Raw genomic sequence first — 23,769 nt, forward strand, 5'->3', positions numbered from 1 at the left:
GGCCCGGGCCGCAGGGACTGCGGGCTGCGGGAGCCGCCCGCGCCCCGCGCCGCTGCCCCTCACTCGGCCGGGCCCCGGCCCCGCGCCCGCCCGGCCGCTCCCGGCTCTCGCTGCAGCCGCGGCCCTGGGAACGGAGCGGGCGGGGCTCGGCTGCAGCCGGAGCCTTTGCGGGACGGGACCGCGGCTCCCGGAAGCACCGGGAGCCGGAGCGAGCCGAGCTGGGCCGGCGGTGAGCGGCGAGCGGGGCCGCCGGGCGGGCGCGCAGGTGGGAGCGGAGCCCGGCCGGGGCCGCCCTGCGCGGAGCGGTGCGGGGCTGTGCGTGAGGGGAGAGCCTGGGGAGGGGGGACGCGTTTGGGGTTAGTGGAGGGGGCGGGAAGCAGGGCTGTCGGAGCAAGCTGGGGAGGGAAAGGGTGGGATTGGAGAGACACCGAGAGAAATGTCTGGAAATGGAACGGTTTGGGCAAGAGGGAGGAGAGGGTGAAGTTGAAGTTGCAGTGGGGAAGCGGCCGTGTGTGAAGTTGGGAAGGGGCACGGATCTGCCCAGAGCTGTGTCAGTGCTGCTGAGGTTGTGACTCCCTTGCTCGTGCTCTGCTGAGGAGATGCTCACTATGCGTGATGTGGTGCTGCATGTAAAGTTCACGGAAATGCACATTTTACAAGTATTTGCATGGTTATCATAATTTTATACCAAGTTTTTGAGATGAGAAATGCTCTAGTGGTACAGCAGTTATGGATTAAGAAGAAACTCAGAGGATAGAGGGATAACAAATGTAATAATGGATATTATGGAATAAACTGAAAGATAAAAGATAAATATCAGAAGGTACTCGAAATTGTTTCATTTTATTAAATCCTATAAACTGTTTTAAACCAGAGGGAGGAAGACCTGGATTGCAGATAAAATATTTTAGCGTAATGATTGGGTGAAGAAGACTGACATAGCTTTGAGAATAAGAGGGGTGTGTTACTTGGGATATAAAGAACGTATGCAACAAACCTTTCTAAAACTCAGTGAGCGCCACAGTGGGAAGTTATATTTTTCATGGTGGTCTCTACACAGGAGGATTGGGATCTAAGACAACCTTTGCTTTTTAAAGACCATATGTGCAGAACAACAAAGTGGGTCTTGGAATTAATATTAGGTGATGGACTGCTTTTCTTGAAATCTCTCTCCATAGGCACTGCACTTGACTTACCAGTGTGCTCACCATGTTGAGCTGCAGGCTACAGGGTGAGCTTGAGGGAGGTGAGAGTTGCAGAGAAAGTGATTGACAATAATCTCTCCCTTTGGAAACTGTAGTTCATTATTCCCTTGTACATTGTTAGGCATTGTGAGAAGAACTTGTGGTTGAAAATCACAGTTCTGGGCGATAAGAATCTGTTGGTTTGGGATGCATGATCTTCTAGTTGGTAGAAGCAGTATGTGTAGCAAAACTACTGGTTTGGGGAAAGACTGGTTCTAGCAAGTATAAATTTGCTTTCTTTACAGCAATGTATTGTTAGGAGTAACTCTGCCTCCAACAATCCTACAGGCTGCCTACACAGCCTAATTCCTTATTCAGGTGATGCTGTTGTTTGCCACAACGAGAAAAAGGCAGGGATCATCTGTGCCAATTACCCGTGGAATTCAAGTCACATGTCCCCTTAAGCCAGTTCCAGATTGGGCAGTGTTAAGGGAGCACAACACATACTTATCTTTGGGACAGGCTTGCTAGACACAGGTATTCCTCCCATACTGTTCTGGAATTTCTCTCTGCCTGGGCTTATTCTTCACCGGTTACTTCAGTCCCCACTGTATTTAAGCTGCTTGTGCTGGCTACGTGCCTTTGCTGGAGCTCAGGAGGCTGCACAGCTGGATCACATCAATGGAGGGTGTCTCTGGAGGGGAGGAAAGATTCTTAACACCTCTCCTTCTCAGGATCCGGCGTGATAATGTCAGATGGTTCTGAGTTAGGAGTTCAGGATTTTGCCACTGGATTTCTGAACCTTGTCTTACATTTCTATCTCTTCAGTGCAGTTCAGTTGTCTCATTTTATATGTAATTACTAGCATACTGCAGTGCCTACAGATTGATTTTCCCTCGAGGATCTAGTTTGTGTTATTCTACTCCAAGTAGGTCACCTTGACTGAGGTGTTTGACACACTGTGTTGCCTGGAGCACCCAGACTTGATTTGTAATTCATAAATAGCATAAGTGTAAGCTGCAGCTGAACCCCAGCTGGATTCAATGTTCAGTCTTTCAGCACCTTAAATCAAGCTCCTTCACTGGCTTGATACATCTGCAGGAACTTCATTCCAGCAGTCCTTTGGTTCATGGCATTGCACTCCTGTGTGCTTGAGGAGGGGTGGGCATTTGAACTGAAACTGAGAGCTGAATGGCTCCTTGCTTGCAGAGTGTGAATGAGGCTGCTGGGATCTATCTGTACTGTGATCTATATAATGAGCACAGTGTATGTACTGTGTGATGCAGTTCAGGCAGTTTGTATCAAATTTCTGTGCTGGCAGGCACAGTTTGGCTTAATGACTGTTATGTCAATATAAAACTATTGCACTACTGGGCAGAGTTGAAGTCTTCATCTTACAAAAAATGCTGGTGTTAACATTTAGCTCAATGAGGGCCTGAATTTCCAGAATGCAGAATATTTGTACTCAATATGTGATTTGTGTAATATTCATCCAACCAAATTTTAATCAGTCAAAAAAATATGATCTCTGGATTCTTAGGTTTGGTGTAAAGGATAAGGGTGGTGGGCTTAAAGAGCACTTAGCCACAGATCCCACATTTTAAGATTCACAATGCTTTACTCTTCCTGCCTGATACATAGATTAGAATGCTATTTTTTTCCCTCACAAAAGAAAGAAACAAATGGAAAACCTTTGGGAGCTCATAAAACAACTCACCCACGTTCCCTTTCTGCTCAGTTTTCTGTCATGTAAGATAACCTTGCCTGAGTCCCAAGGAATTTATAGCATTCTCTGAAATGAGACTTTAGTTAATAGTTAATATGGAATTGCATTCCCTTTGTTAAACTTGGTAGTGATGGAATTTCCTGGTCGAGTAATATATATGGCCAGTGAATTACTGATACAGCCTCCACTATCTTTGGCAGAAGCCAAGGTTTTGGAGCAAAGTTGAGAAGAAATCACTGGTTGATCTTTAACAGTTACCATTTAATGTGTAACTGCTCTGAACCTAGGTGCACTTGCCAGTTTTGAAAACCATCTGTATGGTTTTAAAATGGGTTGTGGTTTGACCCCAGCTGGCACCTAGGCATCACATTGGCACTTGCTCACTCCCCCTGGTGCAATGGGGCAGACAATCAGAAAGGTAAAAGTGAGAAAACCTGTGAGTTGAGACATAGACAGTTTAGTAGGTAAAGCAAAAAGCTGCACATGCAAGGAAAGCAAACCAAAGAATTCTTTTACCACATTCCATGGGAAAGCAAGTGTTCAGCCATCTCCAGGAAAGCAGGGCTCCAGCATGTGGAACAGCGACATGGGAAGACAAACACCATATTCTGAACCGAACCCCTCCTTTCTTCTCCCAGCTTTATGTACTGAGCATGACTCCATATGGTCTGGGATATATCCCTGTGGTCTCTTGAGGTCAGCTTTCCTGGCTGTGCTCCTCCAAACTTCTTGTGCATTCCCAGCCTCCTCACTGGTGGGGTGGGAGGCAGAAAAGTGTAATTCCTGCTCAACAATAGTGAAAATGCCTCTGTGTTATCAGCACTGTTCAACACAAATCTCAAGCACATCTCCCTGCCAGCTACTGTGAAGAAAATGAACTCTACCCAGCCAAAATCAGCACACGAGATACGGTTGTGCCTAGGGAGCAAGATGACGTTGCAGGATCAAGGTCCTGCAGTGATCTGCTGTGTTCTGCTTGATCACCTTGTCTTTAAAATACCATTTGAATGGAGTTATGTTTTTAGTTCTTTTCACCAGTTAAGGTTTTTTTTTAATGTTAATTGAGAAATTGGAAATACTGCCTGAAGGAATCTTTCTATGAAAAAAAAAAATCTATATTAAAAAAAATCCTTGTTCCTCAGTTTCTGCTCAAAGAGTAAGGAACAGACTTTGCTAGAAGATTTGCTTTTAACCACACTTCTGAAGAATTGTACAAGCTCCAAGAGAAGTACAGTTTTGCATTTTTTTCATAGTGTACTTAGTCCACTTTATAATGTCTCCAGCAAGAAAAATGAGTAACAAACTGGAAAAGAAAAGAAAGAGCAAGGTAAGTTTTAAAATGATGAAGATATTTGCAGTGATTTAGTTGCAAAGTGCCAGGTATTCGGGGAGGAAGAGCTGACAGTTGTAGATAGCTTGTGGGAGGGAATAAATAAGAAACCTGTTCACAATATGAGGAAAATGGAAAACATAGTAGTGACATCTTAAAGTGAGAAATACAAAATATTTAGGACATGCATTACTACAATTACGGTGACGTGACATTTCATCTTGTGGTGGTGAGGGAAGAAATGTATTGTAAATTTTTAGCAGTCCAAATATGGCAGTTAAATTATTTGTGTGTCTGTAAAATCTACTTCAGAAGGCAGTTCAGCAGCACTTGACTAGATTTGGAGAGGTCTGTGTACCCTCTGTACCATGTGGGATATTTGTCATAAAATCACAGAATGGTTTGGGTTGGAAGGGACCTTAAAGATTATCTGTTTCTGACTCCCTGCCATGAGCAGGGACACCTTGCATAGACCAGGTTGCTCAAAGCCCATCCGACCTGGCCTTGAACACTTACAGTAATGGAGTTTCTCTGTTCTCTGGGCAGCCTGTTCCTGAATTAGCCCAGCCCATGCCCAGGCCCTTGCACTTGGCCTTGCTGAACTTCATGAGGTTCCTTCCTTCCTTCCATTTATTTCTATACTTTGGGTATATGTTGTATTGTATACTACTTCTGATAAATACAAAGCTATATTCACTCAAAAAAAAGGAGAATATTTATGGAATATAACTTTCTCTGAGGAATGTAGTTGTGTTGCAGAAAATGACTTTACTTGTGTGTTATCCGGCACAGGGAAGTGGGCAATGTGTGTAGAAAGTAAGTAAAGCATAGAAAGAAGTTTTATAAAGATAGGTTTTTCAGGTTGAGTTATTTCTTACTCCACCTTCCAGTTGGAGTGGAGCTTTTCCTTTGTTGACAGCTTATTGTATTTGTATAGGTGTGGCATCAGCACTAGGTTCATGTTTCACTGGAGAAATATGAGAACGCCATCCTGTTTCTTTAATCTCTTATCCTGACTTCAAAGCAAATGCTCAGGAAGTGTGTCCATACATGTACCACGGGAATGACACAGAGGCAGACTCAATCCGTGTTTATGTTCCAGCAGATCCCATATGGAGAATTTGGTGTAGTAGCACAGAAAATTTAAACTTTGGCAGTTTTGAGAGGCTGGTTGTCTAGTTCTGTGTTGGGCTTTGCATTTTAACTGATACACAAATGCCTTTTCTTGGTTGAGCTATGTTAAACTGATTAATCATAAAATGGAATAAGACCTAAGAAAAATAACTTCTGTAACTTGGCTTTTCTGCTCTAAAAAGCTGTCAGCAGTGAAAACGTTTCACAGCTAGGCTGGAAGGAATTTAATTCATCTAATGACATCACTGTGAAGATTTGGAGCATTATACTAGTTAGTTTATTTTTCTTTTTTTAAATTAAACTTTACTTGTGACAGAGTATGGAGGAGTAAAGGAATAGTTGCCAGTAGAGGTTATTTTTGTCAAATCTCTTGGTGAATTTAACTTACTTTTTTGTTGTGAGACTTGCTGGAATTTGCTGTTAATTTTTTTCTTGTCTTTCATCTACTTCGTCAGATAATGTCGGGTGCTTGGAGTTTTTCCTATAAGTTTCTCCGATACTCCCTGTAATTCTGATTTTGAGTCTTTCTACAAAGATTTTGAGTCCTTCTACAAAGTTAAGAATCAATTCATAAACTAATCCTTAATTTTGCATAGGATTTTGCAACAGTAGATACTTCTATAGCTGAAAACTTCAGAAGTTTATACCATCAGATCTTTAAAAGACAAAATCTTAAGGTTAAGAAAAGTCCCATAATCTTTTTGCTCTGTAATAAATACTGATTAGCATCAAGGAGTTTTGGTGTGCTGTTCATTAAGTCAAATTGATTATGGCCTAATTTCATCTGTAAATATTAGAATTTACCAGTATTTGAGGAGGGAAGTGTAGAGATGAAATAAAAATAAAATGTAAAGTATTAAGTTTTAGCCTGAGTTGGAAGCATTACAAAGGGAGATGAAAATCTGCAAGTCAGAAATGTATTAATTTTTGAATTAATATTATGAGCTGGAAATAGGTGATTTTCCACTTAAAAAAATCTGCTTCTTTTGAAGAGTTATTCTTCGGACTTTGGACAGTATGATACTTTGAGCTGAAAGTGTTACTTCCTGTATAGATTGCTTTGCTTTGGTTCGTGTTCTGAAAACCTTTCCAGGGTCCTTCTCCTTTTTACTTTCAAGTAGAACAGCTCTTCACATAGAATCCAAATTTTATGCATATGTGTGTACTGAATCCAAATGTTACGTGGCTATAAATGTGTATTAAGTGGCTTCCTGTGTACTGGCTCCTGTGTAGGGCTGCCTTCCTTGTGGCTGCAGGGTGTGTCCCTGGCACACCACAGAAATGACGCAGAAGGAACTGATTTTTTTTAACGAAGACTAACGGAAGAGAAAGTAACCAGCCCAGTCCCTGAGATGAGTTACTTAGTATTGTACTCAGGGAACTGCAGGTCCTTAGCACACCCCTGTGTAAGGGACAGTTCAAAAGACAGAGATCATGTCACCACTCAACTTCCAGTCTTTGAATCAGCAAACCTAAATCTGAGATTTCAAACAGATGAATCCTGCAGAGTACGGAGTAGTGCATCCCAAGCCCAGTAAGAAATCTGACTTGTAACTCTGTACAGGAAATGCAGTGGGAACTTTGATCTCATTGTTAGTTTAAGACAGTCCAGGTGTGGGCTGTTACTGAAGGCAGAGTACTTCATTTGTTCTGTGACTGCACAGGCTGTTGCTGTGAGGGTAGCAGGAGCTCATGGCTACAAGCTCTTAGATCTCTGATAGTCCTGTCAATCTAAAGGTGCTGTGAGACTGCAGTTGAACACAGCCCAACTCTTTAAAGTTCAATATTTTGCTCCTTTTGTGGATTGTTCCCGGTTTGCAGAAGAGGTCTGTGAGCTGATAAGGAGGTCTCTTAGAAGAGAAGGGACCAGGAGAGGTGATGAGGTGTTCTGTGTTCTTAGGAGAGAGTGGTTGTATTATTGGCTTGTGTACATTTCAGAGCTCTAGTTCCTGCTTGGTGCCCCAGCTTGTAAGTACAGCATGAAACTTCATGCACTTGCTGTCTACAAGCCTGTCTTGTTAACCACTGACAGGACAACTTTTAAAAAATACCCTTATTTCAGCTATCATGCTGGACACGTAGGTTCCATTCTGTGTGCACTTTTGGAACTCTGAAATGCATTAGCAGGAAATATTTCCTGCTGGTGGTGCCTTTTTGAGATACGTTGTTTGGGGAAACTTCCCTTTTTCTACCATGACTTCTGAGGAAGAGAAGACAGAAGTTAAAGATCATGATGTGGTATGGATTCTTTATGGCTTTGCTTATGGGCTTATCAAAGTGTTGTGCTTGTTGATTTATTTTCATGCTGATTACTTTGGTACTTGCTCACTATCATACTAGTGATTTATTTTTAAAATTACATTTTTAAGCTGCTTCATAAATAGATGGTTGTATTTTACAAAAAAAAAATAATGTGAACATTATTTTTAATATTATTGCCTGTTTTGAAGGTTACAGAATTGATATCTGATGATTTTTAACATTTGTAAAACCCTTTGTCATTTCACAGGCTGACAGAATGCAGAGATTTGGGTCCAAATCAGGAGGGATATGTGTATTCCCATTATCTCTATTTTGTTCAGAAGCATTTGGAAAACTAAAAACAAACAAACAAGCAAAAAACATAAGCAATTTTAAAAACCTACAACTTAAAATTCTAACGACTTATTTATCTGTAGGTGTGCTTTCATGAAATTCGGTGGGTTTTGTCTTAACAGTATGTTGCTCTTTATTTCCAGTTTTTCAGGTCTGAATACTAAAAATGAGGTAGATGGGAACAGTGAAAGAAATTGTTTGTTCAAGTTGGCTCACATAAGTGTCAGTTTTCTGTAGTATCATAGTCAAGCCTTTTAGTGACATTCAGTTCTGTGTCTTCTCTCAGTAGGTTTTTTTTTTCTTTACCTTTTCCCCCTCTGTCTTTGTCTTGCTGGTACTTCTCCAGAAAGCATGATCTCTGAATGTGCATGTCACTTCTTTATCCCTTTGCAGGAACTGTTCTTTTTCTCCTACTTGTTCTCAGCTGTAGCAAATTTATTCATCAAAGTTGTTGTTCTTCAACCTACAGATTGTCTCAGTTTTGTTATTTAGGATGCACAATTCCACAGTTAACACCCTCGTGTAATGGATTATTTCACCAGAACCAGTGGAAAACAGCAAATCTTGAGTATTGTTGGCAGCTTTCTTCTCCTTCATAGTTTATATTTCTGTCTGATTTGTGATGCTCCCATGCACTTGCATCTTTAGCATTTGTTTCTTCTGAAGTTAAATGAGATTATAGTTCATACAAAAGTATCTCCTATTAAGATTCCTTAATGAAACCTTGTGTGTTTCTTCCTTAGTTTTGGCATCCTGGCGTCTTTTTCTTCCTTATTTGCCAGTATGCTTTTACAAATATTTTTACCAAGGCATGATTTTTGAGATGAATTTATTGCGTAGGATACAAGTGTGTACTTCTTATCTTTGTGGCTGTTGATAATTCACTCCTGTTTGAAGGTTACTGCAATGTCTTTTAAGTGTCAGCGTCGTACAGGTAATAATTTGACTTTGAATATTTGACTGGTGAAAATCTATAAATGCTTAGAGACAAGATAAGGACAGATCAGAAATATGTGAAGAGTGTAGCTCTCCGAATGTCTACAAAACCAGCAGTGAAATGCATCTTGAGCTAGAGAAATGCATTTAGCAAGAAACTGCTTCAGTTCTAGCCACAAATACTTAGAGGTACCAGCACAGCCTTGAGCAGTGTGGACAAAGCTGCGTAGTTAATGAGTCAGAAGTTGTGTGCCTGCAGGTATAAAACACAAGGACAGCTCTGCCATATGCACCCAGCAAGTGGGCTGTGTCTTGACTTCTGAAATTGAGAACCACATGCATTGTCTTGGCTTGTTACTCTTCTTTTGCTTGTAAACATAATTGTAAACTTCTAGTTTTTGATTTGATTTAACTTAGACATAAAAAATAATTCTGTTTTTGAGTAAGTGGGCAATGAAGGGAGTAGAAGATAATCTTTTATAGAAAGCATTAGTTTCTGTGTATGAAAGTTCTTTATATGAAGCATAGCAAAAATTATGTGATAGTCTGAGTAGCAGCAAGCTTTTTTTAAATCTTCTTGTCGTATATTGTGCTTGCAAAATGAAAATTACTGTCTCTATTAGTCTTCTGCAATAAGTTAATCCTTTAAACTGGTGACAAATTGCAAAGGAAACTGCACCAACGTGGTGAAAGTTCCTGGTAGAGATGAGGGTGGCACAACTGTACTAATATGAAGTTTGTGGTAGTCAGTGCAGCCTGAGAAGGCGGTTGCAATCACCTAGTCATCTATATTCAATGAATTTTTTTTCTGGGCAGGATAATCAGCAGGACAGGTTTAGTGCTGCCTCCCCTAAAGCTTCCTTATCCCATATCTTCCTCTCCAACTCTGCTTTCCCACAACTCTCCTTTCCCTTCATTGCCAGGCATACCTCTCATTCTCATTTAAAGCAGCCCAACCCTCACCCTACTTTTACTGGCACGGTGCCACCTGGCAAGGCAGAGACTGCAACCTGACAGCCTTGGGAGAGGTGGAGGAGTGGGAAGATTTCTTCAGTCTGGGAACAGCTCACTGCAGCAGGAGTGCTGGGCATTCTGCTGTACCCCAGCAGAAAACACCTTCACCTTCAAAATACCTTCTGAGCCTTTACCTACATAAAGAAACCAGTGATTCCCAAAATCTGCAATATTACCTTTGGGTTTGTTTCTTTTTTTCTGTTTCAGAAAGGAAAAGGTCAAGAAATGTCTGCCAATTTAAAGTACCTTTCCTTGGGCATCCTGGTTTTTCAGACCACAAGTTTAGTGTTGACCATGCGCTATTCTCGGACACTGAAAGAAGAAGGACCTCGTTACTTATCCTCTACTGCAGTAGTTATTGCTGAACTTCTGAAGATTTTGGCCTGTGTTCTATTAGTCTACAAAGACAGCAGTATGTGTCAAATTTTGCACCAAGTAATTTTCCTAATCAATATGCTGTATTGTAGTGGCAACTGCAAGGCAGCCATGTGAGTACAGGCATACAACAAAGCGTTTCCCTTCTCCTTGTGTAAGAAATATTCTTGGAAAGAAATAATTATACTGCATATTTGCTTAGGAGAATGGATATTGAGGAGGGCAGAAATGAATTTTATGCTAACATCTCAAAGTTTGGGTTTGCTCAGGCATTTTAAGAAATCTGTGTGTAGAAGTAGGAAAAAAATGAAAATATTTAAGTGTGTCCAAAGGATGAATGATAATTTAGAAACTAGTGATAAACAGCAGATGCCGAAAGGAAGAAGCAATTTTGTTGTTACAGGAAGAATCATAGTGTAAAGCTCAAAGAAAAGAAAACTATATTCACATTTACTCTAGTTCTTATTTTGTATATTTAAAACTGAATTTATCTGGTTTCTGATTTTCAACAACTTAAAAATGTTATTGTCTATTCATAAATATTGATGACTCCGTAGGATTCTAAATATGCACTTTTTAGGTGGTATTCTTTGATATATTACCTTAAATTATTGATACGGTTTCAATAAGTTTAACGCAAAGTATTTTGAATAATTGTTTTCATTCTGATATTCCAGGCTGCAGGAAGACACTTGCAGCCATATTTCCAAAAGGAAATATCCAAGGCCTGTGAAAGTGAAACAAACATAGATGGTATTTCCAGGTCTTGGTGTAGTGATAGCTATAAAAAGGGGCAACAGTTTAAGAACAGAACATTGCTGTTTCTCTTTTTTCCACTCCTTTCCTTTTAGTCAATGTCTATTTCTTTTACTGTTTCTTTGGGTAGAGTGCAATTTACGGACTCTGAACAGAGTGCTACGTGATGAAATCATTAACAAACCCATGGAAACCCTTAAACTTGCTATTCCTTCAGGAATTTACACTCTTCAGAACAACTTGCTATATGTAGCATTGTCAAACCTAGATGCAGCCACATACCAGGTATTGCATATTTGGAATTCTCTGTAAGTTTCAAAAAAAAAAAAAAAAACAACCCATGAATTGTGGCATAGTAGTAGTAACTGTTCCTGGTTCTTCTAGGTTACATATCAACTGAAAATTCTCACCACAGCATTGTTTTCTGTGTCCATGTTGAGCAAGAAACTGGGTGTATACCAGTGGCTGTCACTAGTAATATTGATGACAGGAGTGGCATTTGTGCAGGTAAATATTAGCAGGTGATCTGTGGGGTTTTAATGTGTTTATTCAAGAAACATGGATTTTTATACTGATTATCCAGCTTTCTGATTCTACCAGCTGCACACGAGCTTCAGAGTATAGTCAGGAGCTACGAATCACAGCTGGCCAGGTCTGGAGGACACCAGAAATGGTTCAAAGGCAGAAGATAACACCTCTTTTGCAACACAGTGCTCTACTATAGAATGTGACAGGGCCTCTGGAGCAACCTGCAAGTAATAATGGTAGCAATTTTATTAGCACATTTCTTCAGGCATTAGGAATTCAGAGATCTTCTCTGCCAGTACAGGCTCTGTTCACTTTGTCATATGGATTCAGCATGGCAAATTTACTTTGGGCTAATTTCAAAATCCTAAATTGGCCTCAGTTCTCAATAGTGCAGTTATCAGAGTTATCAGAGGGCATGATCATAGGACAAGAGACTATTTGAAGAATTTTTAGCAGATTTTAGTAAACCTGGAAATCTTTATTTTAAAATTTAAGGATTTGGAAAAAGATATGGTGATTAAATTCAATAATGAAAAATGAGAACAAAATACTCTAACGGTATTTAACAGGCGCCTCAGAAAGTTTTTGTCCATGGCATTGCATTTTATTCAGTTAGCCTTAGACACATTGCAAGATTTAACTGTTCTGCACAATCACCAAAGAGGAGGACATGAAAGAGACAATTCATCCTACCTTAAAGACAGCTGGTGTAAGTAGTTTTCTAACTGTGCTTATGTTTGTAAGGTAAACAACTGTTGGGTGGCACCAGTTGGTGGCAGAGAATGACCATGATAAGTCACACTGGGATTTAAAAAACAGTCCTTGCTTTTAAAATATAAATCCTGCAGCTGTTTAAATTCATGAGTATTCTCTCAGTTCAGGCACGATTTTACTCCTTACAAATACATAGGAAAATTATTGCAGCCTTGTAGCTTTGCAGTCCTTTAAAAGTATTTATGGTGCAAAATACACAACTTTTCAAGTATGTGATTGTCTGTATTTAGTAACTGTTACTGTTGGTGGAAAAAAAAATTTGCATTTTGTAGATGCTCATGACTTGATTTCATCAGTGAATTTTGTGTAATTGTTTTTACATCCAGTGGCCTTCAGACTCTCAAGGAACACCTGCTAAGGAGCACTCAGCAGGATCACAGTTTGTAGGCCTGATTGCAGTTCTCATAGCGTGCTTTTCTAGTGGATTTGCTGGAGTTTATTTTGAGAAAATTTTAAAGGAAACTAAGCAGTCTGTGTGGATCAGAAACATTCAGCTAGGTAAGTTTAATTTTAATCATCTGTTAGAGATATTGCATTCTGGAGCATTAAGACAATTGTGCTAAATAAATGTATAAATAAAAAATAGCACCAACATTTTAGTATACTGCATATATGTTATTTTAAAACCAAAAGTCAAAGTCTGATAGAGGGACTTAAAGCAGTTACTTTCTGATTTCAGTCTAGTTCTTGATTTACTTTTTAAATAGAGTAACTGTACATTTGAGCAGAAGCTGTTAATTGAAATTTTTTTTAATCTATTGTAGAGAATATAGGAATATTAAAACAAAATTCATTTCCAAGTCAGTGTTTTGAGATGTTTTAAAATTAACGTATTTTTCTTCTCTTGTACCTGGTGAGGCAGCTTTTTCTATTAAAAGTGCAAGCTATAAAATCTGCTTTGTTTGTGAACAAAGAGGAGGTAATTATTTGCTGTTATTTCAATACCAAAGGTCAGTTTCTTTTGTGTGCATAATCACTGAGGAGAGTTCATCTTAGCTATTTGTACAGCTATACCTACAGTGCACCTATCAGTGTGCATCACTTTATATCAACATCACCTATATTAACATATATTAACTGATCTAGTCTTCACCTGTAGGCAAAAACTATTTATGGCATATTTGAATGAGTGCACTGAGCAGAATTTGACCTTCCCAGCACCTTGGATGGACTAGGGATGAAATCCATAGTGTAAAGTTAAGTCATGAAATGATTTAGTGGATCAGAGCTGTGTGGTGAGTCTGGTAGAATGTAGGGCAGTACTATAAGAACAGGAGATGGTGTGGCTTCTTTTGTAATTAGTTAGTTGGTCAATTAGCCATCTTTTTTTCCTTTATTTTTCTACTACTGTATTTTAATTATAAATGGTTTCAGTTAAAAAAGCAGAAGTTAATTTTTAATACATTAAAACATTTTTATGTGACCATAAGTGTTTTGAAACCTGAGTATAGTGGAAGGAATCAAAACCTCTCCTTACTATCTGCTTGTATTTATGGAAACTGTGTCTATTCAAAATAAGTTTCCTGAACAGAGTGTAGGGAATACATCAGGAAATGTTATATTAGGGAATTTTGGGGGCAGAGAAGGGTTGCTAGCTGAGGGTTGGTCCAGGATTTAAGGTAAGATCTGGTGTTTTGGGTGGAAGTGCAATGTATAATCCATTGCCAAGGAAAGCTGATTATTATTGTTATTCTAGTTTAGATGCTAGAAGTGCTTTCATGGGCAATGGATATCTGAAATAATTTCCAGTAAGAATTCATAATTGTTAAAAAATCAATAATCTCTTGTAAAACACTGTACATTTTTTTCCACAGCTCACAGAGGTATGTACACTTAGTTTGATAGTTGACCTGGTCATATATTGAATGTTCCAATAATTCTTTGTGAAACAAGGAGGTCACAACAGATTGTGTCTGAATGCTGACTTTTCAAGGTTATGAATGACTAGGACAGTGATATATGAAGACATAAATGGCTGATTGTAGTGAGAATCAGATCACCTGAGTTTTGTATTTACTTTTGTAGTGAGCTTAATATTCCTCAATAGGAAGTTCAGTAGAATATGTTTATTATTGAGGTTGTTCTGAGTACAAAAACAATGTTTCATATTTCATTAAGTTTTTAGAAACTATTTAAATACATAAATGCAGTTAAACAATACATATTAAATACATATAAAAATAAACACAGCTTTTACAGTACAGCTTTCACAAAATATGTAAAATGTGAAATCATATTTTCAAAAATGCATTGGTGGCTTCTTTCTGCAAGTGCAGGGTAGTGGGCCACTTCAGACACTGTATTATTCAGGAGCCAGGCATTCATAAGCAAGAGCTCTGAAATAGAGCTTTTCTTAAAACACAAACAAAAAACCTGTATGTCCAACTAGGTTTTCATTTTCATATCCATAGAGAATTATTAAAACTGTAGAAAATAATGGGAAAATAAATTAGAATTGTTTTAAAAAGCAGTTTTTAATGCATACCAATACCATAATAAGGGTGTATGAGTTGGTTATTGTATTTCTTTAACTTAGCAGATCATTGGAAAATACTAGTAAATGGTTTAATCTGAATGATAACTACATTTTTCATTCTGCCTACAAAAAGAATTATTTCTTGTCAAACAGAAGGTGTTATTTTGTTCAAAACAATTCTGGCTTTTTCATATGCTGAGAAATGTGATGAAAATCACCTTTTCACAGTGAAGGAATAGAAAAAAGTGTTGCCCCTTTTCTGCTCAGGACTAGAGCAGACATCAGTCACAGAGTAGCTGCTTACAAGCTTGAGAAAATAGGAAAAGCTTCTCATTTGATAGAAGAACAATGGACTCACCAAATTAAAAACTCCACAGTCTCACTTAAGATTCAGCTTTTGGCATTAAGTCTCTACTAGTAAAAATTCATTGTGTTTGAGACTGGCTCAGGAGAATCCCATTTCAAAGATCCTTGTCCGAATTGGCAAACTGCTTACTGCTGCTCCTGCTGTGCCAGAGACCTTCTCTTCCACTGAGTGTTTTCCCTGTTTTTCTCTCCAGGTTATAGGGTGACTTCAGCCTTCAGTCATGACTAGTTTCAGGAAAACTGAAATTGCATTTCATTGAATTTTGCTATATGCCATAAACAAAAATCACTCCATTCCAGTAGAAAGCAATGGAAGATAAGTATATAAGGATGTCTTAATGGAAACAATCAAAACTTGTTTCAAGTGTGGAGAATAGCTTTTAAAAGAGAACAGCAAACTGATTGCATTTGCATGTGATGGTATTGCAAGTGACAGTCCAGATTTAAAATCAGAAATGCATGAGCAGCCTTTAAGGACAAGGAACCCATTTGCATGTTTTCCACCTGAAGCTTTTAAACCAATCTTGTACTTTCAGGATTTTTTGGTAGCATATTTGGACTGATGGGTGTTTACATTTATGATGGAGAACAACTGTCAAAGAATGGATTTTTTCAAGGATACAATAAACTTACTTGGGTGGTGGTTGTTCTACAGGTGAGACCTTGTGTTGCATGTTTCTGTGAAGGCACTGAGATTTACTCTTCTATAAATAACTGGGGAAACTAATGGGTGTCATTGAAGGTGCTGAGAATTCTACAGTTGAAAGTCTGATCTATGATTATTATCATACTCTAAATGAAAATCTGGAAAATATACAGCAAGTATGTGATTAAGTATTATGCAAATTAAAAGCATGTAAGCATTATTTATTTTTTTATGTTTAAAATTATCTCTCTATATGCCCTTCCTCATGAGGCTAAGAATGTACAGTACGAGCATTTCCACTCATTTAATTGTGGTAATGTGATCAACAGTTTCTTTAATGGGGAAAGAACTACTCCTCCAATATTTATTTTCAACAGTATGTATTCCTAATATAACATAAATGTATTGCTCCTCAGCATAGACAAAAGCTTTTCCTAAAGTAGGTGCATGGTGTCAAAACAGATGCTCTCAGTCAAATTATCAGTTTTGAATCCAAACCTCGCTATTTTTCCAGGCACTTGGAGGGCTGGTGATTGCTGCTGTTATAAAATATGCGGACAACATTTTAAAGGGATTTGCAACTTCTCTCTCCATTATACTGTCAACATTAATCTCCTATTTCTGGCTGCAAGATTTTGTCCCTACAAGGTAAGAATTATTTTCCACGTATACTAAAAAAAAATAGTTGAAAACTTTCTGCTTACCAGATATAACTGCGAAAATAAATAAAAACTGAATCCCATCCAAGCCACACTTTGCGAACGTCTAGGTCCAGCTTGCACATCAAAGTTTAGCCTCATGCCGTAGCTAACAGCCTCGGGCGGCCGCGGAGCCGCTGGCTCGGGCGCTCCCTGCGGCTGCTGCCGCTGTCCGGGCCGGGCGCGCCCCCTGCGGCCCCGCGCGGGCACCGCACCCCTGGCGCTGCGGGGCCCGGGGCCAGGGGCTGCCGCTGCTCCGTGTCCCGCCCTGCGGGGCGGCACAGGGACATCGCCTCTGTGCTGCCTTTCATCGCCCGCACCACAGGCTCTAACACTGGTGACTGCAGTCACGCGGCCATGGGAGTGACGCTGCAGCGCTGAGTTGCCCAAGGGGCACTCAGAAGCCCAAAGGCAGAGCTGTTTCTAAAGGCAATGCCACATTTAGTAGTGAGAACAGCTGAGAAAGAAAAAGAAGTGCTAGCTCCGTTCTTCTAGGCCCTGTACAGTGTCCTGATGCTTTGGGGATCAGACTGAGGTGGCTCTGTGTGCCACGGGTTTTGTACATGGGTAGGTTGAGAGCGCTGCTTCTCTTGGTAGTGCATGTTCCTGTATGGAGTGTAGAATTAATAATCCTGCTTCCAGGTGATGGACTAGGATTTTACTTATGACTGACCAACACTCCTTGCATATGTTACATGTATTCATAACAAAAATATTTTGAATAATATTTACGAATTTTGTATCTGGTACAAAGAGACATCTTTTTATCTAAAAAGATACATTTGCAATACTGTGGTCCCTTCTGTCCCTACCTATTCTGTGATTCTGTATGATCAGGGTTTAAGCATTCAAAAAAGGAAATGGAATAGCTGTTTAGTCTTAAAAGTATAAGACATTGAACTTAAATTATAACTGGATTATATTTGTCCCATTAAAACAAATGTAGAAAGTGTTTTAAGAATTTCTGTGTGCTCAAATGGAAAATTAATAAGTAACTGAACAGCTTCTGCAAACATGATGAAAATTAAATACACCCACGTAGCAGTATGTAGAACTTGAAGTGATCCCATTTAATAAAACTTGACTAACTTGACTTAATCAAACTTAATCTTTAGTACCTTGCTTATGCTAACAATGCCTTTGGACTAAAACTGTGTAATTGTTTCTGTCACATCAACAAACAGTTTTGATAGGGGTAATAGATGTAAAGTACTTAAGTGCTTTAGTGTGTTGCAAGGGACCATGTCCCAAAATAGGCTAAATGTATTCTCTGAAGGATTATCATATCATGTGCCACAGTTTTTTTAGCATTTGGTTCAGAAGATGAAATTTTTGATGTTCTCATGTCTGTGAGGAGATTCTTTTCTAAAATGTGTACTGATTATTGGCTGGCTTCAGTTATTTTGTATCAGACTTTAACTATCAAAACAACTTGAAAGACCAAAATGTCACAATAGAAAAGATGCCCTTATTGTCTCGTCTGAGACAGATCTTTCTGTATCTGACAAAAAATAGATTATACTGACTTGCAAACTTGTTCTTGGACAGCAGTAATTTGTTTTGACATAAGCTTTGGACTTCAAAGCAAACACAGCTCCAACAACATGATGTATGTAGTATAAGAATGGGTGGGTAACCACTGAAGCTGCTTTTCTTCGGCTCCTGAGTCCATTTTGCACACATCTCACATCTTTAGGTAAAAGTTTAAGAAAAAAAGGATTGATCTGATTGCTTTTGGAAATTTCATGAAAGTGTAATTTTAATTTTCAGAATATGTTAGTATAATGATGCATTAATTTGTAGTTACAAGTTTCTTACCTCAACAACTTTCTGCATTCCTCTAAAATAAATACATACTAATTATTTTGCTTTTTATCAATTGGACAAATATAATTTATCTTTCTGTTTTCCTCATGGAAAAATGTCCTTTCTTTTGATTGTATTGCATAAATAAATTTGCATCAACTAAAACAAACTTTTTTTTCTCATCCCTATTCTATTCAGTGTCTTTTTCCTCGGAGCCATCCTTGTAATAGCAGCTACTTTTCTATATGGTTATGATCCCAAACCTGCAGGAAATCCCATTAAGGCATAGCAGACTTCCTCATCAACCTGCTTCTCGAGATCATGCACTAAGGGCCTTGCTAGCACTGGCATATGGGAAGTGTCACTGTGCACTGCAAGGGAAGGATGACTGCCCTGCATATATTGAAGAAATGCTGAAGAGTAGTTCTGAACAGCCAGAGGGCTTACAGGTGGAGGGTGATGCTGTCTGCAACCGATGGGGGGGAATGTCAGGGGAATGCCCAGTGCAACTTGCTAATAAAAACTTGAAAGGAACCAAAAGTTTCCAAGAAACTACAATTAGGAATGTTTACAGCTTTGACTGAGATTGCATCAAAATAATTACTGTATTGACTGCTGCAGAAATATGTCCTATGCACTCTTTGAAAGAGCACATGACAACATTGTCAGATTGTATGTTTTTTGCTATTCAATTCTATTTAATCTTAGTAAATATGTTTTTAACTGTTTGTCTATTTACGTAAAATGAGCAGAAAGTCATAGTTCTAAAGTGATGGTTCTAATTAGGTACTCCTTATTAAAACTGAAAATTGAAGTATGATTGAAAGACACTTTCACAATATCAAATATTTTTATATTTTTAGAAGGCTGATTTAATAACAGGAATCTGTTATTAAATGATAATATTATAATTCTGTTGCTTCTATAAAACTGTTGTAAGAATGTTAACATTCTCACTGAACTACAAAGGGAGGAATACTCCAGCCTTCATCAGCCTGTAGTGTTGGAGCAGATGGAATAACTCTGGGAACACGGGCTGGAGGTTACTGCGCTAACCTGGGAGCAGCAGAAGGCTTGTGATGGCTGCTTGCTCAGATCTGATGTTCAGTCTTTTTTTTTTTTTACTGATTAGAAATCACCTTTTTGGTAGAACCTTAAAAGTAGTTTTTGTGCTTTAAGTAGCCTCTGAAGATTTTTTTAAACCATGATTTCAAAAAACGAAGAGCTCCTAGTAAGCATTTTCAAGGCATTATCATTGTAACAGCTCCACCTGGAGATATTATGGTATGGCGTCTGTATACTGTACTGTACTTCATTACAGAAGTGTTTTTTAAACAAGTGTTGTTTACTCATGAACTCTTCAAGGCTTTTTCTGTATATTTCTATGTAATGGCTTAATTAGAATTTTGGTGGGGTTTTTTAAATTATTATTATTTTGTTCTGAGAGTCCTTGAGCCAACAGACCAAAATGGGTTCTCTGGACATATTTGCTCTAGTAGTGGAATTACTTTAATAGGAAATGTAATTAAAAAGCAATTAATTGTGCAATAGGTAAATATAATAGCATGCTGTTATTCTGTTTAAAACAAACAAAAAAAATTCACAAAGAAACCTTGCTGCAATTAGATCAATTGGACTGTTATGAACACTTCACTTGAAGTATTTGCATATAGTCAGAAACACTAAAAAAATCTGGAACTAATAAACAAAAGAAACTGTCTTAAAAATCATTGGTTTTCAGGTTCACAATGGATGTTAATGTTGGGTGACTCGTGTGACACCTGTGATGGTGCATTTATATAAAAGCATATTAGGAGTCCCTTACCAGTAGAATGGCAAGTGGTAAAAATGTCTTTATTCCTTTGTTCCCTGCCACCACCCCCTCCATGCTCTTTATCACATCTGTCTCGTACTAAAGAAAATGTGTAATAGAAAGGTGTTTTAAAATGTTTACCGAAGTACCTCATGTGATTGACAAGGAGATTCTGTAGGAGTGCTCTGAGATTTCTTAGTGAAGTATTGTAAATGGGAAAGGAAGAATTCCACTTATGTCAGTCAAGTAAAAACAGTTTCTTTCTTCTGTTGGCAATTACATGTTTTATCAACATTTTGTTTGTTTGTCTTATCAGAGCAAGACATTAAAGAAATATCAGAGCTCTGCCTAGGGCTTGTTAAGCTTTGTGAACTGTGAATCTGTCCCAGCTTGTTGTAACTGCAGTAGCTTTGCTACTTGGTGGTCAAGAGTATCTAAATGGGCATTCTATGTTAATATTAAATCTTTTACATGTAACATTCCATGTGGCACAATCTTTGAAAAGTCACATTGAGCCATTTCCCCTGCAGTGCAGCCTGAGGTAAGATGTGTGCGTAGAGCAGCGGCTGACGGCGGTGCCAGGTGCAGCATGGGACCTGCACGGCTCTGAAATGAGGTGGGAAGTGGTGGTAGTAGTCTCTCAACTGGAGTTTGGCCCTACACTGTAATACTTTTGATATCATGAATCACAGTAGTGGGAATGTTCAAGTGATATAATCAGTTACTTTCTTAAGAAAAGTCTCCAAAAAACATGAAAAGCAGATTGAGAACACTTTAAAGCTGGTTATACAGGCAGAGACCAAAAAAAACCAAAAAATTACCACGTGGCTGGAACTCTGTGACATGTAGCCTGGTTTTAATGTTTCAGGTGCACCTGTCAATATTTGCCAGGATGTTTAAAGGAAAGACCAGGTGTATGTCCTGATCTTTGCTTTGGAATAGGATGCCATGCAGCTTTGGAATAGGATGCCTGCTGCACTAAGGAGGAGTAGCTCCTTTCTGTAAAGGAACAGAAACTCCTGTCTGTATCAATGACTTCCATGCTTTCACTTGACAGCCCAATTCTGTTTTCCAGCAGAAGGATAGATCTCGTCACAGACTTGTTGCTGGAAAGGAAAAATGAATTTGCATTTTTAGCTGTGTTTCCTCACAGAGAGGAAAGGCTCTTCTCTGAGGTATGACTGGACAAGGGAAGGCAGCAGGTGTTTTGTGGGAACAGAAAGGATTTGAGAAGGGCTTACTGATTTCTGTAACCTTTGCATTGGGGAGCATGTGCACATTTTCTCACTGAGATACTTTTGTATTTGGGTTTTTATTTTTTTTTAAGTAGCTTTAAGTCTATAATTCATTAACTAACCAAAGAGGAATAGCTAGCACAGAGTTTTGGGAGGTGTTTTTTTTTTTTTTGAGTTTGCCCTAAAAGCAAATGCTGTAGGAGTCTAACTTCCCAAAAATAAACTTGTCTTTCTGAACTTGTCTTTACTGATTTTTAGACAATGGTTTTGTTAGTTTAGTTGTATATTTAGGAGGCTAACCTATACTTAGCAGAATTTTGTTTAAATATTTATAAAGTTATAGAGGTTATAGCTAGGTTTTTATTTTCAATAACTTAAATCATGTGATTTTTCTTTCTAGACATATATTGGGTGTATTAGTATTTATTGACTACTTGGATATTTGGTAGTTTTATTTGAGAATCTCTGGGATATGTGGTAAATGGTCAAATAACGATAAACTTAGGACTATTTTCAAAGCAAAATAGATCAGTGGTATAAAAACTTTGAGTCTAATAAAGTAAGATTAACTTTTATTTCAACATTGTATTTCTCAGCAATCCACAAGTGCCCAAAAATGTATTTTCTCAAAGAATTCAGATAATTGTAGTTTTATTCAACTTCATTGTTTTAGACATACTTTAAGACAACCTCCCTTTTTATTTGTTTCAGTAAAGGGTAGACTAATGTTCTAGATTAAACTTCTATAGTGTAAAACCTTTGGGTTTTTACTACAATGTTTTAGTAACTATTGTTTTATTTTTCCTCAAAATACAAAACAATCTCATTTTCCTCGTTTCATGCACATACAGGCCTCTCACAGACTCTTAGTAGTACATAACTCTTTTGTGTGTGTTTCTAACTTATTTTTGTGGCTGTAATTCAAAATACTGTAATAGATTTTGTTCTTTTTTTTTTAATTGATAAATGAAATATTGCATTTCTTCTGGTTTTTGTTGTCAGTAACTTTCATATTTGAATGTATTTCCTGATCAGCCCTGCATGTTCTGTTGTATTTAAGCAATTGTCATTTTCCAAATTTGAATTTGTTGCTCGTTTTCCTCCTGCTGACAGTGTTTCTTTCTGGAAGTTGTGTTGAGGAGGATTATTCATTCCTTTCATATCTGAAATCTATGTTTGTGAAAATGAGTTATTAAAAAATGGGGGGGTTGTGTGTATTAGAAAGGTAACAGTTATGTATAACATGGTATTATACCATATATGTGTAATGTGTCATTCCCTGAGATTGTGCATTACTGTGAGAAAGTCCAAATAGTGTTTCCTTGCCTTTGTTGTAATTGTTCTTTTCATTTTTAATGCTGATTATTTTCCACAGGAAGAGAGTCCTGCTCTTTCCAGGTAAGCTCATTGTATGTTTTTAGGTATCTAGAATTAAGACATTTTACTAAAGAAAAATTTGGGGCAAGATGCAACAAAATACATGGAATTGATTAGATCATATCTTCTGCTTCAGTTACTGTCCAAAGTTCTGTTCAGTTGAATTCTTAGCTTTTTATAAGTATTTCTCAGCTGAACTTATAACTCTCTAGAAGAAAAAATAGTGTCCTGACTTGCCATTCAGTGCTTGTTCTTGTTCTTGAATGTCTGCTGCACATTTGCATCCAAGAGCAGACATGGCACATTAACTTGTCTGCAATCTCCCGTCATCATTCTGACTGTAATTAGCCATATTCATTTAATTAGTGATTTATAGCTCAGTAAGAATTGCTTATACGCTAAGCATATGTTTGTATTTGCTGCCATCAGTATGATTTTTTTAGATTTTTTTAAACTTTGTCCTTATTGTCAATATATGAGCCCAAATATATTATTCAAACATTGTAGCAAAAATTTTAAAGTAGTCTTAGTTTTTTATATGTTGATATTTGTGTGTGATTACACTGAACACAAGTTCAAATATATGGTGTTTCCAGGCAGTTTGGAAAAGATTATTTTTTTTGGTCTAACAGTGCTGAACCCTGGAATGCATCTTACATGACCTAACCCAGTCCTTCTTTTAATCCATGTTGAGGTAAAATACTGTATTTTTTTTTCTTCTATATGAGTAGATAATGCCGCTGTAGTAATAAACTGGTTGAAATTAAGCATTGGCTTTATTAAGAATATGATTAAAAACTCTGAGAGCTTTGTTAAAAGGAGAGTCTTGCCTTATGCGTATTTTTGCAGAAATAAAACAACATTTTAGGTAATGCTTATTATTTCACAACATGATTTTAGCATAATTTTCTATAAATTCTAGAAGGCTATCAGATGTCTTTTTAATGGTATCTTTTAACATACATCTTACTGAATATTCCCAGCAATTTAATTTTGACTG

At 38.1% G+C, this 23,769-nt stretch overlaps 1 protein-coding gene across 6 annotated transcripts; it reads left to right on the top strand.

Moving 5' to 3' along the window:
* Positions 1-175: 175 nt before the first annotated feature.
* On the top strand, positions 176-23,590 carry SLC35A3 (solute carrier family 35 member A3). Of its 6 annotated transcripts, XR_009487504.1 has the most exons (9): positions 3,878-4,237; positions 10,127-10,331; positions 11,181-11,335; positions 11,435-11,557; positions 12,679-12,850; positions 15,731-15,849; positions 16,355-16,488; positions 18,543-22,790; positions 23,402-23,590. XR_009487504.1 is itself a non-coding variant. In XM_059854380.1 (8 exons), the coding sequence occupies exons 2-8, from the start codon at positions 10,145-10,147 to the stop codon at positions 18,631-18,633; spliced, it is 981 nt and encodes a 326-aa protein (XP_059710363.1). In that variant the 5' UTR covers positions 176-265; positions 10,127-10,144; the 3' UTR covers positions 18,634-23,590. The 6 variants fall into 6 exon arrangements, 5 of the variants coding, with proteins under 5 accessions (XP_059710363.1, XP_059710365.1, XP_059710360.1 ...); XM_059854380.1 differs by lacking the exon at positions 3,878-4,237 and adding an exon at positions 176-265 and having other exon boundaries at positions 18,543-23,590; XM_059854382.1 differs by lacking the exon at positions 3,878-4,237 and adding an exon at positions 211-229 and having other exon boundaries at positions 18,543-23,590.
* Positions 23,591-23,769: the final 179 nt, after the last annotated feature.

The sequence above is a fragment of the Haemorhous mexicanus genome, chromosome 9 (genome assembly GCF_027477595.1).
Source record: "Haemorhous mexicanus isolate bHaeMex1 chromosome 9, bHaeMex1.pri, whole genome shotgun sequence".
Classification (NCBI taxonomy): domain Eukaryota; kingdom Metazoa; phylum Chordata; class Aves; order Passeriformes; family Fringillidae; genus Haemorhous; species Haemorhous mexicanus.

Bases quoted from the DNA above. Each gene is read 5' to 3' on its own strand.
- SLC35A3 (XM_059854377.1), top strand. From the start codon at position 4,184: ATGTCTCCAGCAAGAAAAATGAGTAACAAACTGGAAAAGAAAAGAAAG. The intron at 11,336-11,434 runs GTATTGCATATT...TGGTTCTTCTAG, and splicing joins TAGATGCAGCCACATACCAG to GTTACATATCAACTGAAAAT. The intron at 16,489-18,542 runs GTAAGAATTATT...TATTCTATTCAG, and splicing joins CAAGATTTTGTCCCTACAAG to TGTCTTTTTCCTCGGAGCCA.